The 16,226-nt window shown below is 34.9% G+C and overlaps 2 protein-coding genes across 5 annotated transcripts; both read right to left on the reverse strand.

The window, feature by feature from the left end:
- Nucleotides 1-300: 300 nt before the first annotated feature.
- On the reverse strand, nt 301-5,940 carry LOC135160954 (leucine-rich repeat-containing protein 40). Of its 3 annotated transcripts, XM_064118141.1 has the most exons (5): nt 5,740-5,940; nt 5,363-5,528; nt 2,183-2,326; nt 1,934-2,101; nt 301-1,765 (listed from the first exon to the last, which is right to left on the reverse strand). In XM_064118141.1, the coding sequence occupies exons 2-5, from the start codon at nt 5,517-5,519 to the stop codon at nt 1,599-1,601; spliced, it is 636 nt and encodes a 211-aa protein (XP_063974211.1). In that variant the 5' UTR covers nt 5,520-5,528; nt 5,740-5,940; the 3' UTR covers nt 301-1,598. The 3 variants fall into 3 exon arrangements, with proteins under 3 accessions (XP_063974211.1, XP_063974210.1, XP_063974212.1); XM_064118140.1 differs by having other exon boundaries at nt 5,363-5,940; XM_064118142.1 differs by lacking the exons at nt 5,363-5,528; nt 5,740-5,940 and adding an exon at nt 3,217-3,998.
- A 2,825-nt stretch (nt 5,941-8,765) lies between these two features.
- Nucleotides 8,766-16,116, reverse strand: LOC135160958 (PDZ domain-containing protein 8). Of its 2 annotated transcripts, XM_064118147.1 has the most exons (9): nt 14,915-16,115; nt 14,346-14,538; nt 13,945-14,207; nt 12,630-13,647; nt 12,107-12,357; nt 11,594-11,800; nt 10,885-11,028; nt 10,011-10,193; nt 8,766-9,812 (listed from the first exon to the last, which is right to left on the reverse strand). In XM_064118147.1, the coding sequence occupies exons 1-9, from the start codon at nt 15,293-15,295 to the stop codon at nt 9,591-9,593; spliced, it is 2,862 nt and encodes a 953-aa protein (XP_063974217.1). In that variant the 5' UTR covers nt 15,296-16,115; the 3' UTR covers nt 8,766-9,590. The 2 variants fall into 2 exon arrangements, with proteins under 2 accessions (XP_063974217.1, XP_063974218.1); XM_064118148.1 differs by lacking the exon at nt 10,885-11,028 and having other exon boundaries at nt 14,915-16,116.
- Between the last annotated feature and the right edge of the window lie 110 nt (nt 16,117-16,226).

A 16,226-nucleotide genomic window follows, 5' to 3' on the forward strand; every position in this document is an offset into this window, starting at 1 on the left:
TTACTTTGTCATGCATTCACACGATTTTCTGGAAATCGATTAGACCCCAATTTCCAGTTATATTGGAGATTAGAACAATCTACAGAAATCAAATTTGGATCATCACTTGCTGGGTACATTACACGCTATAATCAGAATTTCAAACTCTTCAACTTCATCATTTCCGTAACTTCATTGAAATAAATCAGTTTTATTTTTTAAAAAAACATTTAAACTTTTTGTCTCCACAGGATAAGGTTTGGAATCACTTTTGATAATTTTCCGAATACATTGAATGAGGAGGGACTAAAAAAATAAACATTTCATTCGATTGGTAAATATATTTTGTGCACCCAATGGGTAATTTGACTAGATAAAGAATACATGTTAAATACGAAACATCTCATTATTATTCGTCATACAAATGTCAATAAACTAATTTTGAATATTACGTCGTAAAACAATTGAGCATTTGAGAGAAAATATCTCTTTGCAAGAGAACAACCTCAAAATTTTCACGTAAAAAAAATGAACATTACTCATCATTTTTGAATATTTGGCAGTCCTAGATTGACGAACGACAAGGTAGTAAATATATTTGTACAGTGCAAATATTTCTATTATGTACAGGTGTAGTATGCAAAATAATCAAAAAAATAAAACCTATCAGCCTATTTGTTAGTATCTAGTCAGTTAAAAATCGTCTTTGAATCGTACATGAGATCTCATTAGCTGTGTAATACTGCTTTGAGAACGCTGTACTAAATTATCATTGTTAAAATGATTGCAAATTTTTCCAGTTACATTCGTTAATATTTCATTATGAAGGTATCATCAACCAATCTCTTTTAAAAAACTGCTAAAACTGATTTTTGTCGCATTACAGGTACGACTTCAGTCATAGTTTTTATGTCGAAGTAATGTCTAGGTAAAATCGTAAACATACGCAATTTTCATTGACAAAATGAAAGAGGAACATCAATTCGTGTTGCTGAAAGCGACTTTTGACTCAAAAAAATAATTGTTTCACGCGAAACAAAGCGGAGGAATTTTCTATGTCGGCTGTCCACTACTTAAAAAAAAACTCAATTCTTAATGACAATAATTTGTTGATATGACAGTGACTCGTCAATTCGCAACTAAAATATTCCCTGAGTAATTTTATCTTGAGAAATATATTTTTTTCCTGAAAGTGATGAACAGATCTCTTAATCCAAATAATTAATCGTCAAACGAATAAACAACACCTTTTCACCTGTTTAAGACGAATTTTTTCTCTCACTCTGGCATTACCAGAAAAATCGAAGTCTTAGAAATATTAAACTGCTTTGCATCTCTTGGACACGAATCAATTGTTGTAATTATCGATAAGAATCTGTTTCTGCAACGAACGTAATTTAAGTACGAAGATTCCTGTAATAAGTCCTGATGATTCGCCATTAGAAATCCGTGAACTCCATTCTTCTCATTTCGATTGATGTTCCTCTTTTGCACAACATAATTGCATTGCTTTTCCTATAATTCTTCTGTTGGATTCGGAGTGCAAAGACTAAAACGCCCTTGCTGATCACCATTGTCTTAAGATATACATGATGAAACTGAAGTTGCTTTGGTGAAGATCAAACGTTGAGATCCTCCCAGTCTTCCACTTGTCGTGGGGTCAATTCGATTTTTAATTTTCCAAGGTTTACGACGAGGAGGTCGTGGATTTTTGGAGGAATTGTGTTCTCACGGAGATCGACGTATTCCAGAGCTGGAGCTCGTTTCAATCTCTCTACATCCACGTCTGGAATGAAACATTTTAATCATTAGTATATGCTATTACTTAATTTCAACTACTAATGCCTGGTTCTATTGAATTTAAATATTCATTCTCGTTAACCATAAATACATTAGTTTCAGAGGCTGTTATACTTGAAGTGTTATTTAATCTACAGTAAAGCAAAGTACTTACCAATAATTGAATTATTATTGGCGAGGAGTCGTTTCAACTGTGGTATCCGGCAAGTAACCGGTGGAAGTGCAATAAATGTATTGTGAGAAATATCGAGCCTCTCCAGTTCCTGAAGTTCCGCCAACTCTTCCGGTAATTTGCTCATTTGATTATGACTCAAATTCAACTCTATAAAACATAAATTTTCTTCATTAGTAAGTGAAAGTGAATTCTCATCAAAATATTATTAATGAATGAAATTAAACTCACCGGTAATGAGGGAAAACTTGACAGCAAATTTTGGGGGAATTTTTGTGATGACATTACCAGATAAATCACAGGATTTTAATTCGGTGTGTCGCATGAGGTGATATACAGCATCCGGTACTTGCATCAACTGACATTCAGACAAATCTGAAAAAAAGAAAAATATATTACGTCGCAGGGATCAGCTTTTTGTCGAATTTGAATGGCTGTCAATAAAGACGCCCCTTCGCTTTATCCTGAATTACAACTTTCTCAACTACAACACCATTGTGACGCAACAATTCGTTTTCAGAATTACCTGAAAATTAAATCAACAAGTGCAACGAGGGAATTGTAAATGAATTAAATGCCCGAGTGATGATGATGCAAACGAAAAAAAAAAACCGTTATCTATGTGTATGAAAGTGATTCAAACGCTCGAGACGTAAGGTTCACGCTTTCACATTGCGTTTTCCATTGCGGAAATGTAATTAATGTCCGATTCTTCGTGTCTTCAATAAGACAAAAAATTGAGTAAAAGTTTTTTCTGAGTAGAATTTGATAATTACGTCAATTAATTCTCGTCGGAATTAAGAATGTTCATTCATTTTCCCAGCAGCGGTTTTCTACAAGATAAATAAGAAAAAAATCATTAAATATGTGACGGAAAATCCAAATATTATCGGGAGATATTATTATTATCTATAAATCTATTAACACCTCCCTCATAAAACAATCAATGATCAATGAAGATGAACGATCAATGAAATATAAAGCTGAACCATTGAAAACTGTAAAGTGTAATATATTGATTGTGCATATTATAGAAAATTGTCTAGTTGTTGGGCATATTACTAGAAAATTTATGGTCAAATTGAACTTTGGTCCAAAATAAAAATTCCCATAATGTAAAAACCACAATATTGCACTCCATAAATTGAAAAAATCTGTTGAAATGAAAATAATTATTTCACCACGCCTAACCACATCTTCTTAACCTTAGCATCAGCAGCACATTAAATTTTTAACATTAGAAGGGATAAAATTCAGTATTTTACCGAGATTCTTGTGCTCCTGCGCATCCTCACAACGGCAAATGACTCTTGTTACTGCGTTCGCCATTTACAACCGGTTTATCTCAATTAATCCCAGAAAAAAAAATTTTTTTTCATCATTAAAATCCTCTCGACAGAGCGTAGGAGTTGCACTCAGCTACCTCCTACCCTCCTCTATCCTCCCCCTACTTCATTACATTTATTTTAAGTGCGCGCTAAAAATAAACACCTCATCGATTTGAATTTGAATAACAGAGGTCGCTCGGCAATTTTCCATTACGAATACGACGCCTAATCGCAAAACTCCCCGAGTTGTTCTAATTGTTGTAAAAATTGTCATTCGTAAAAAAAAAACAAAAGATTCATTTGCGATCGATACTTTATCAGCTCCACAGATAAGAATTGGTTATTATCAATGTAGTGAATGCAGTGAATCGCAGAATATTGGAAAATGACTCAATCCTTGTTTACAATGGAAATGAAATGAAACAAATTTTTAAATCGATTTTACATAGACAAATCGTAAAAGTTTATATTGCTTTCTGTCATTGGGCAAGACTCCAATAAATTACGCCGCGTACGGCCACCTCAAGGATTTAATGAATCATTGTTGCAGCCCTTTGTTTCAATCACTAATGTATCGAAGAATAACTTTAATTTGTAATAACAATTGCTGTTTTTCCAAACTAGAAGGCGATGGGTTTAAAGGATATCTAGGAATTTATGAAAAATTAATTCGTCACAAAGATAAACAATCGGTTTCATACATTGAAAAATAATGTTCCTGAATATTTAAATTATTTCTATGATTTACTGATAATTAGGGAAAATTTAGAAAATTAAAATGTGGAGAGAAATATAATTTTAATGACTGTAAATGAATGTAATTTAAGAATGTAACCTCAGGGGTTCAACTGCGAGTGCTTACAGCAGCTCCTGAACCCGAGTTTCTAGGGCAGATTAAATTTTATAGATTAAAAATTATAAAATGCTGCGGATTATTGGGATTCTTATGCTTCTGTGTCTTTTCAGAAACGGTCACGCGAAGTGTTCCCAGACGGTTATCGATTAATTTAGTGCCCAAGTGTTTTTATTTAAATTGAAAAATTTACAGTCTTTATTCACAATATTTACATGCCTTAAAATTAATATAAAAAAATGATCTACGATCGCTATTTTATGGTATGTTTAAGTTATAGCCAAGCGTGGGTCTCAGGTTTATTTATTATCGTGAGTTTTTTTACGTTTAAGTAAACGTTTATGCCAAATGAAACTTATTGCGTTAATTTTTGCAATGAGTACCTTTTTATGTTTTATGAGTATCTAGTTTTTATCTGAGTGCAACTAGTAATAAATTCAAATTGAAAGATGAAAAAATCAAACGAAACAACGGCAACGAAAGGGAAATTAACTTTTCATATAAACCTCTCATCTCCAATTACTTCAACTTGTCAAAGAATATAATTTCAAATATTTTTTTTTCGTCTTTAACAAGTCGAGGCGGAATGTGATCATCAAATAATCCACTTTCTCCTAATGCGTGATGTTATTTGCCAATTAAAATAATAACATCTCTCAGAATGTCAAAATTGCATTAGAGTCAGCTCAGAAAATATGTGAAAAGAGTTTCAGAGAAATTCGTTAGAAGACATCTTTCACAGAAGATCATGTGCGCTTCGAACAGGATCTTTTCATCTGTTCCTTGAACCCTCTTTATTCGCGAGGTATTTAATTTTCATTTAATTTATTGTTAGTGAAAGGGTCGAAAAAATAAATAATTAATGGAATTTTATTTTTTATTAATTTCTATGAAATGCAGGAACTGTAATAGACTCAATTAATCTAGTAAACTACAGAATAAACAAACATTTTTTCTAAATTCTTTTCATCAAAACAATCAAACTAAAGCATTTTAATAGTTCGTGTTAAGAAAATTCTGTAGAAAATAAAATAATTTCTACAAAAACAATCGAATTATCTGGATTGTTTCTCTAAAATATTTTTCATTAAACAATTAAATAGGGACAGTAAAAAACTAATCAAAACTACTGCGACAATTCGTATTAAATTTTGCTTATTAGAATGTTCAAGTAGAATTAATTTTTAAATTAAAATTATATTATTAAATTATTTTCTAACTCATATTTACCTAAATTACAATTGTCCTGCGCCTCTTCGCACCTCGATACAACTCGAATAATGGCCCTGCCAGCTAATTGCACACAAATAGCAGTGGCAACATTTCTCTCACCCTCTTCCTGAGAAATCTGCTGGACTCCCTCGTTATTATCCGTCGGTGGTTTCATCCTCACTCCCTATATCCCTTTTTATTATTTATTTCAATTCAACCAGAGAAATACAACTTCTTCACTTATTCACACGCGAAACAGTGTAAAAATCCCCGAATATAATAACAGCGTAATTTCCGTAATTTTCACGTAATTTCCGGATTCCTCGATGAGCAGAAAAACTTTAACAGATGTGTAAACAATAGAACTGACTCAACTAAAAAAAATATGTAATCACATGAAATTGCGCGAATGGAACAATGAGAGCATTTCCCACGTAAAAGAGGATAGGACTTTCACCGAACAGTTTGAATAGTCGGTGAATATAGTGTATTAACACCAGTGAAATTTATCCCAATTATTTAATCTTTAGTTGCTATCGGTGAACAGCGCTCCTTTGGTTTGCAGGAATCGCTGCTTGGCACTGGCTTGGCACACGTTGAAACAGTTGTATTTAAGCCTTCAACAGTATTTCCTCCCACCCCCCAAACCCACCCACCCACCCACTCCACGAGAAGAGATGTACCTTGAATCAGCTGACTTTGTCTGAGTGGTTTCCTCCTTTGTTTGAAAACAACTGTAGACTGCGGGGCTTCGCGGGTTGACCACGTGGCCGATCCCTTCAACCAATGACGTTATTCAACTAAACCAATCTGTCAAATTCACACTGAGGGGTACAATAAAAGTCCTATTTTATCTAAAACATTTTCCATGAAAAATTTATTTTAAAAATTCGGCGAATTTGTTGAAAAATCCTGGTTGATTTCTCCTGGTACATTAAATTTTCTAGTGATTTTTGGCCAATTCCAAAATCACATCCAATTGATATTTTAAATTATTCTTTCAATGCTATCATGATCGACAGTTCAAATGTCTGACTAATACCGCCATTCACTGTTGACAACAATTCATTTTAAATCAATATAAAAAGTAGTAGATTGGAAAATTCATTGTTGGGGGGCTGTTTTTGACTTTTATTTTTAATTTATTTAATTATTATCTATATTATTTATTATTTATTATTATATTATTTAATTATTATCAATTTATAAGTGAAAATGTATTCCATATGCTCTCAGAAAAGCGATTTTCCTATTATTTCATTCTGATCACGTCTTTGTTGTTGATGGGAAGGGCAGGGGGGGGGGGAAGATAGTTTGAGTTGTTGACCTCTGGTCCCAACCCAATTCTCGCTGTCTCAATGGTAATTTCGAAAGCATCCAGATGGGAATTGGGTAAATAGATTGGTCCATATAAAATTTTTTAATTTACATTTTTATCAATTCACGGTGAGTACGTTATATTTTGTAGTTTTTTTAATGTACCTGAGACACTCCTGATTTAAACGTCATTACAGCCACATTTGCGCGTTATTCCCAGTTTCTGGTAATTACGGTTGAAGTCATGTATTTCGATGTTGACGCACGTGGAAGATATTATTTTGTCGAATTGCCAAAAGTTGTTGAACGGATTTTCCTTGGTTTTTCAGACAAAGGCAAAGTAGGGTAGCTTTTTATTCGGGCAAATGGATTTTCTTTGTCCGACGAATACTGTGTCGGAGGTCGAATGAAGAATTTCACATAAACCGTAATGCATTTTATGTATAACAGATAGATATTTAAAGCTTAGTAGTCAAGTAAAAAAATAGTAGTGATAGTAGTTTGATGTAAAAACGTTGGAGACAGTTTGTAAAAATTAAATGACTGATTATACAAGATTACGGTAATTGTCGGCGATAATTCTTTTACCTATTGGGCCTATTAAATTTCTATTAAACCTATTAAATTTCTATTTAATTTTTTGAATTTTTAATTTATGTTTAGTACTGCCAAATCCAATAATTTAATAGCAGGGAGTTGATAAATAATTCAGGGATTTATGAAATTGACCTCCAAAGTACTGAGCAGATGTCTTATCGAAGATATCTTCATATCAGGGTCATATCTCGCGGAACTCCTCATCTATCCTTGGCTTCAACTCATAACAGTAACATTTTCAGACAACTCAAGCATTCGAATGGTTCTTGATCGCGGCGGGAACTGGATATTTTTTTTATAAACTGTACATTGGAATGAACTATAGCCAAAGCCAAACACGGATGAAATTGTTTATCATATGTGAGGGGTATATATTGGATCTTATCCAAAAGATTACTGCGCGTGATTTTGGTCAACGAAAATAGAAAGACCTCCCAATAAAATCCCCCATGACTTGTACACTTTTCCTTTTCATCTTATTTTTAGATTTTCCAAATAATTCTTTCTCGGTGTTTATTTCATGAATAACGCAAATGAAGAATAAACCAAACAGACGATAAACATCAATATTACGTGACAGCGTGTGAAAAGCCGGATTTTGCGCACAGCAGTGAGAAAATTTACTATTTTGCAATGCGTGCCGTGAAAAATGACTTTTCAGGACAGTTTAGCGGACGCGAAGGATCGATTTTTCGCTCAGTATCGGTACATGATCGAAAGAATTTAATTGCAAAATGTACAATTTTTTTTAAGCCAATTTTATCCAAATATTGAATAGAATATCTTTGGCTTAATTTTCAATTTTTTTCTGATGGTATTTGCCTTGACTTTTTATTAACAAAACCAAACAAAAAATTCAAAAATTGCTATTCGGCCCCAAAACCAATGTTTCTACATAAACGAGCAAATAACAAAATGATATAAAGTGCTAAAAAAAATTAAAATCAGAATTGCCACAAATTTTTCCATTCAATTATTTAAAATGTTACTTTTTGAACATTTTCGATACCCCCAAGTACTCCCAGCAACAGAATAGGATTCACAATATGAAAGATCATGCCTTGAAGCCAGAATCCATGAGTGTTCCTGCGAATTTGGTGCTCTGACGTGGGCTGTGCGAATTTCCGCGTCGAAATTGGACAGCCTTGGACAGCACCGTCGATGGAAAGAAACAGAGCAATTTTCCCGTCTACGTATACACTTCGCTTAGTTCGTTGGCTCCTTTGTATCTTCGGTATCGTTTTGCGTCTTTCCATGTGTTTTATTTTTATTTTCCATTCTCAGAATTCGTCCGCGAACACGCAGATATGTTTTATTGTTTGAATATGAAAACAAGCTCGGATGTTGCCCAATTGATGTTGCAGGATCTCCAATTGAAACTGTCAAAATCAAATTAGTTTTCTCCTGCGGATAAAATTAGCTTCGACAGGTCCAATTGGAAGTTTCGAGTTTAATCAATACAATTAATGAATCGATGCCTGGGTCGACTCTTTACGACTATTAGAGCTACTTTTCGAATCTAATTATTTTATTGAATTACAACAAAATAACGATACACTCCAATAATGATACATCATTCCGAGTAAACAATTTTAGTGCGCAATTTATAATAATTTTTGCTTTTTGATTTTTCATTCTAACATATAAAGTTGATAATAACTCATATTCCTTCGTTTCGTTGGCTATTTGAATGGCCAGTACGGTTAAAGCACCATATACATCCTCATAAATAACATTAAGCATAAATATCGTTATTGTATATCGATAATAATTCCATAATTACGTCGATCATCGGTACAGTATCTGGATGTTGTCAAATCTTTTAAATATATCTGTTATTCATCTATTTTTTTTATCACAACCTCATAACATCTAAGACGTCCGCGTGAACATCATCTGTGAGTCTTACGTTTGGTGTTCTCTGATTAATTGTTAAAATGACATTTTAAAATTTTTTCAAGTTTGAAATTTGATTTTTTTTTCGCTAGAGTTACGGTACCAATGTTCATTTTATTGGTCAGTGCATGATTACGAATATGATATCAAGTATTATATTAAAATTGACATGTGCAGACATTGGCATGTGTAAATTCGTACAATTATTTCGAAGCAAAAAAGATAAAAAATGCGTAACTACATTTATGTTATTAAAAAAGAAGAATTAATCATTCCTTTGTGAATACCAGAAACGGTAACAATTGAATTGGTAGCAGCTTTATATTAAAAAATTGAACTATAGTAATTGCCTTAATTATTGACCATTCTGTTGATAATTCTGCTAGAAAAGAATTTAAGGCAATTCAACGGATAATTATTTTTCCTCTCGTTAAAATTATTCTCTTTTTGTTTTTTGTGATTCACTTTTGACTTCAGGCCGATTCAGGAGCTCTTGGGCGTGCTGCAAACCAGCGCAGTAATGCAATAATAACACGGATAGTCCCTGGACTCGTAGGTCACTCTGCGTTATCAATTTAACACTGTCAATATCAGTGGACTGAGATAGTTCTACTCTTGAGGTAGTTTCTACGTCAAGTGCCGCTTTCAATTTCCCCATCTGCATCAACAAATACGAACAAATTTGGGGAATTAGTTGGTAATTATCCATTTATGGTGTTCCGTATTCGGCAGTGGAGTCGTGAAGAGGAAAGAAAATTTTGAAGACTATTAACGAAGAGATAAATTTGTTGATACATCTGTCACTGCATTGCCGAATACATTTTCCTTCGAATATATATTCCTGTTTGATTCTCACCATTGAATTAATTTTCTCAATTCTCTCCTCGGCGTGTAAATCTTTGAATAAAAATTTTCCAGTTTCTTTGGCACGAGACATAAGGCCGTCATCTAATTCACCCGAAATCAGGGGGGCTGCGACGCTTGGCTCTGCACCCTCAAATAACTCACTACTTATGCCCAGTCCTCCAATCAGTGAATTCTGCGTATTTTTGTAAAGAAATTGCAAGCTTTGTTACAATTGTGGAAAGAGGCAATGACAAACTCGTGTCGCAGTCTAGATACTATTTCTTATGGTCCAGTTATTTCATTTGGAGTTAGTTCAGATTATTTGAATCAATTCAACATTTACTTACCAATTTAAATTGATGAAATTCTATCAATGATAGATGGTGAACATGCCACAGAGAAGCAGAGAATTTTGACATTTTGTTGCTTCAACTAAAAGCTTTTGTGCGAATGATGGAACGATCTGATGGCAATGATGTTTTATTTTGAAGTGACTGTATCGATTTTGTTACTATTTCAATGTAATTTCAATTTATTATTCGTTAAAATTTGTCACTCCGTATGGAATGACAGTTTTATATGCTGTAAACTGTAGTAAATAATTCAACATAATAAATTGCATAGAAAACTCCAAGATGATCTGTTTATCGAACTCCTCGATCTTTCTATTAATTTTTTCATACGTATTGGGCTGATATTATTTGGAATGAGTTATAATGGGATGAGTCAGTGAGATGAATTATCCTGGGATGAGTTAACCGGTTACCTCTATAGATAAAATCTCAATGCAAAACATCAAGTGTTAAAAAATGAATGCGTTTGGTTGTCTACCGAATATTTTCGTCCACAAAAAAAATGACAAATTCCAAGAGTGAAAGGTCTACCTTGCGGGATGAGCAGGGACTTGGGGGTAGACTTCGCGATCCTCCACCACCCCCTGAGGTCGGTGGTGCTAGACAACTGGTGCTTCCGGCTTTCTTCAATCCCAGCAGTGTATTTGCTATACTGGCCTTGACTGCCATCATTCCCTGATTATAACGATCAACGTTTTCCAAATATTGTTAATATATTTATTTCTTCACCAAAGCTTAATTAATTCTTTGATTAATTGATATCCGCTGTTGTTAATCCACCATCTTGATCCCAAGAATGCGTTAATCAAATCTACTGATTTTTTATTATCAATAGGGTTTGAATAAAATAATGAAAACAAATATAAATAAATCTACCATATTTTTCATTTCTCCTATATTTACATCGTTATCAGTCAATTGTTGAATAGTCACTGGACGCATTCAATTTTATTCTCCAATTTTATAATAATTATCAAACGTGATACTCGAATTGTTTATTTATCCATTTATTTATTTCAAATTTCATGCGCAAATGAATCAAAATTCGTCCTTTATCAAAATCATTGTTGGTAAATGATAACAAATAGCTGTTAAATAAATAAATAAATATATAAATAAATCAATAAATAAATAAACATAGTAATGGCCTTAATCAGCTGTTTTGACTAGAAGAGATCATAGCTGCAGACTTTAATTAAAATAGTTTCTATGGAAGTGGCTTGTACTATGTATTTAGTACCTGAACGTTTTCTTCACAACTGGTCAGTGATATCTCCGGTCCCATATCACTAGCAATGCTAACTGCTGTTTCAGCTTCCTCTACCTCAAAGGCCATTGTCGCCAAGCCTTCTGCACCACAATTGCCAGACGCTTGGCAACGTGCTTCACACTTTTTATGACACACCATTCCACAGTCACGACATTGTACCGCGTCTTTCAGCCAAATCTACGGTGAAAGAGAAGATTTATTTGTGGATAATCAAAAGCTTTCTAAATTTGTTTTCCAGACATGTTTCCTTTCTTCGTTGTTCGTTTTTCTTCAAGATCATTTTTTTTATTTTTGGATTGGTATGGAATTCACACAAAGATGGAATTATTCATTTATTTCTTTCATGCTGAAGGAATAGAGACATATCTGGAAATTCTATCATGATAACGATAAAACCAGTCAAATTGTTGATGATTTTTTTGGAAATACGTTTCTTGTTGCATCAAAATCTAGTGCATACCAGATTATAATCGTAATATTTACCTTTTTCGAACAAAAGTCGCAATGAGTTGCTCGATGAAAATGCGTCCGAATGAAATCATGAGGTTTTTTATCCACGATTTCACTAATATGCGGCACATGCTTCGGTGTTCCAGTTTCTTTCTTGACGTCAGCACTTGTGGTCCTTCTCTGCGGTTCGCTGGAGACCCAGTCGTAAGATAGAAGGATGTCCCCATAGCAGAGGGTAGGATCGAAACCCGAATATCCCTGTAGTTTTGAGTTGAAACTCGATGCTGAAATTAACAAAAAACTCTTTTATGCAAAATGGACTCGATAAAAATTACTCTAAAAATTTCTAGCCCAGCATATTTCATAGGAATTTCTTAGCTAAAGGTTTTTCAACGCCTTCCAATGAATTTTTTCTCTTCTAAAAAAACCAATAACAAGCCTTGGCGTGTAGCCAACGCGACATTATCTTCTGATAAATATTTTCGTCCCCAAAAATTAGGAAATTAAACTTGAACAATTAAATATTCTCCCTTTGAAAGTAGTAATCACAAATTACCGGTGTCTGGCGGCAGAAGAGCCTGACACTTCAAGTAATGCCCAGTGGTGTTGGTAGAGCACTGAGCAAGAATCAGCTTAATAGGAGTATTGATGTACCCAATAATCTTCGGAGGCACCTCCCTGCCCCTACACTTGGCCCAGACCCCAATATTTAAGTACTGCAGTTCGTTATCAATTTGAAAATTTCTCGTCTCTTCAAAATTAATAAGCGACGCATAATTCTTTTCGGTAGTTGTCGAGTACAAATCACTCAAACAAGGAGCCATAAAATCATCACCACTGATGACAGGATTGCTAGACGTGGAGTGACTCGAAGCCGTTGATATTCTTCTGGACGGAGTGTCAGGAATGTGAACAAACTCATCGCAGACTTGAAAACTGCTCTTACGTCGTCTGAACAATTTAATTCCACCGTCTGATTTTTCTGAACTATCGAAATCCCCCGAGTCCCTCAGATCGGAGAATTTCACTTGACTCTCAACATTCAATTCATTTCTCACTTTTTTATCAGCATTCGTCAAGATTTTCTCGATTTCTGGTTTTGCATGAGCTTTTTCACCTTCACATTTCACGTATCTTCGCTCAACTCTGATGATAAACCTCCGTTGGGCTGCACTCTTCACCAATTTTCCCACCTGTGTCATGTTGGAAATTTTTTTACCATCAACGGAGACCAGAATATCGGACTTTTTCATCTCTGCAATTGCTGCTGGACTTCCTGAGACTATAGTCTCGACTACGACGCAATTTTGACCGATTTCGGGAATGACTTCTTGTTTGAAAACGACACCGAGCTGATGGGAACTCGGCTTGCTGATTATGAGGTCTAGGACCATGTAGGGAATCCCTCCGTACTGGGTCAGGTACACCCAGGGGGTGGAGTCGACGCTGATGGTGCAGTAGATATCGACTTGCGATAGTTCTTCGGCTGGGAACACACTCGGGGGAAGATGGAGTCTGCCTACCTCGATCAAGGCGACCTCCAGAAGACCAGGTGTCAGTTGGGCTGTGACAACCTGAAGCATATGATTTTATTTAGTTCAATAGAGGAGGGAACATTTATTGAACAAATGTGTCGGAATGACTAGACTATTCTGTAGAATTTTTACTTCAATAAAACTCAATGGAATGTGATTTTTACGACGAAATTCTGCAGAAAAGAGTTCAAGCCAATCACTTTTTCTGGAAAATATTTTTCGTTGAAAATTTTGATTGCATCGGCTGAAAGCTGATTGAAACTGACTCAATTAGTGTCTCTGTATCAATTAGTGTGTTACGATGTGTGTAGTACTGCCGATTTCGTGAATAATTACCTCCGATAGATCAATGTCCTCATCATTCAATCGTCGGAAGAATGGTTTGTACCGCATTTTGTATCTTGGTAGTGTGTGTTTCCTCCTAATTGCCCGTCTAATTTGACCCGTAATGAGAGATACTATCTGGGGCTGCAATTGACGTCCTTGAAACTGAGATTGAACTTCCAGTTCGAGTATTGGATCGGAGTAGAAGCTCAGCGACCAGTGAGTATACGGAATTCTGGTAAACTGAAGTCTAGCTCTCCCACTAACTCTCTTAACTGTAACATTAAATAATACAGAAAAATTCCATTAACATTCCTCGGTGAGGGGTTAAACCGTTTAAGATTATCAGGACTGACTTAAACGGTTTTACCCCTTCACTACTGTGATTTAACACTGAAGAAGGAATTAATTACCCTGAAGTGATAAGTAGGCAGTCTTTCCAAGTAACATTTTCACATCTATAGACAGTTGGAAATTACCGGAGTAATGGAGATCCAACGAGAGATCGAGAGTCTCAAGCAATCCAGTGTCTCGATTGATTACTGAATCGGCCACTTCGAGACCCTTGATCATAGGAAACTGCGTACCAAGGTCTAAATCACGTAACTGGAACAACAGTAATTATTACTGAACAAATAAATTTCATTAAGTAGCAAAAACAAATGTCTGAATAAAATAAAAATTTCGTGAATGTTAGACCAACATGTTTTAGGTGCCACACGTTTCAATTCATTGTGAGAAGTCAGACAAATTTTCATTCTGAGACTTTCTGAAGAATTCTAATATTTGTCAACAGAGAAGAATATTCCAATGTTATGTCAGGTTATTTCCTTTATAAAAAGGAAAAGAATCCAGTGAAAAATTGGATCGAGCAAATTCTACAGAAAATATCAGAAGCAAACTAATTGTTCAGTCAACATTTCAATAGGAAATGGAACCCCCGCATTAATTGCTCCCCAAAAATCAACGAATTCCGAATTACCTGAACACTATCAAACAGACGACCAGTAGTAGTTTGCGTAAGTAACTCCTTAAATTCATTATTCAACTTCCTGTACATCCACAATCTCACTCGTTCAGCATTCCTCAGCTCATTGAACAGAAACTGAAGTGTCAGATTAATAGCTAAATTTTCATTTCCCTGTAAATTTTGTCTGCTGGAATGCTGTCTCTCCTTATTGATATCCTTCACCAATTCATCAGGTAATTCGGCTTTTCCATGCGGCGGTGGTTTGCCTGGTGGTTTTGCTGGTGGTGCTGACTCGACATAAATCTTCAGTATATAAAATTCCACGACCAGAGTACATATTATACCGCAAATAAATGTAATCACAGCCAGAATGAGCATCAGAAATAAGTCCATAGTAAATGGACATTAAATAGCCTCCTCAATCGACGTTTCTTGTTGTTATTGTAATTATGTTAATTATCTTTCTATTTTTCAAAAATATATGATATTATTAAGGAATTTATTCACTCATTCAGTTGAAAATCTATTCGTCATTACTCTAGATCGAACTGCTGATGAAATAAACAATTCTAATTGTGAAAATTAACACTTTGGATTTATATTCTGTCATTCCACATCATGATCACTCATTATTCTTATCGATAATTTATTCAATCACTCGTTAAACTCGTTCAAATACAGTAAATCAAAAAGATATATTATTTATCTTAATAATTTGCTACTCTGAATTGATACATGAGACATATGTACAGACGTTTATTCAACGAAGTTGTGTCGAATGCTCTTCTATCCTCTGATGAGTTACTCTCATTATTGATTTCCGCAGCCATATTGAAGTGTGTGAGACTCGAGGTAGATTTTCCGGCATCTGGTCGTTCAGCTTTGATTTTCACTCGTGAAAATGCCTCTTGATTCTCGTGATTTGTTTCTTTTCCACCGCAGCTCGTGATTCCTTGAGAGATTTTGATGTTTTATGGAGACAGGGGAGTCGGGTTTTCACATTCACGCGGGTTTATTTTGACACCCGTACTGGCGACCGCTCGATAGGGGAGCAGCGGTGCTCACTACTGGCTTGATCAGCTGATTTTGACAGGATGAGGGAGGATTAAGGAAGTCAACGATATCAGTCATTGTATTGATGACCGGAGAGGGAAGAAAATACGCAAATTTGTGCTTTAAATTCTGAAGATTTTTTCAGTTTGGTGGACAGTCTAAGGGAATGGGAATGCTGGAGGATTTTTATATTGACTGTAGCATGGAAGCACTGGTCTCACCAATCAGATTGTCGGGTTTGAATGGGCGCGGGAGAGGTGCGGGAAATTTT

This window comes from Diachasmimorpha longicaudata, chromosome 3 (genome assembly GCF_034640455.1).
Source record: "Diachasmimorpha longicaudata isolate KC_UGA_2023 chromosome 3, iyDiaLong2, whole genome shotgun sequence".
NCBI lineage: Eukaryota > Metazoa > Arthropoda > Insecta > Hymenoptera > Braconidae > Diachasmimorpha > Diachasmimorpha longicaudata.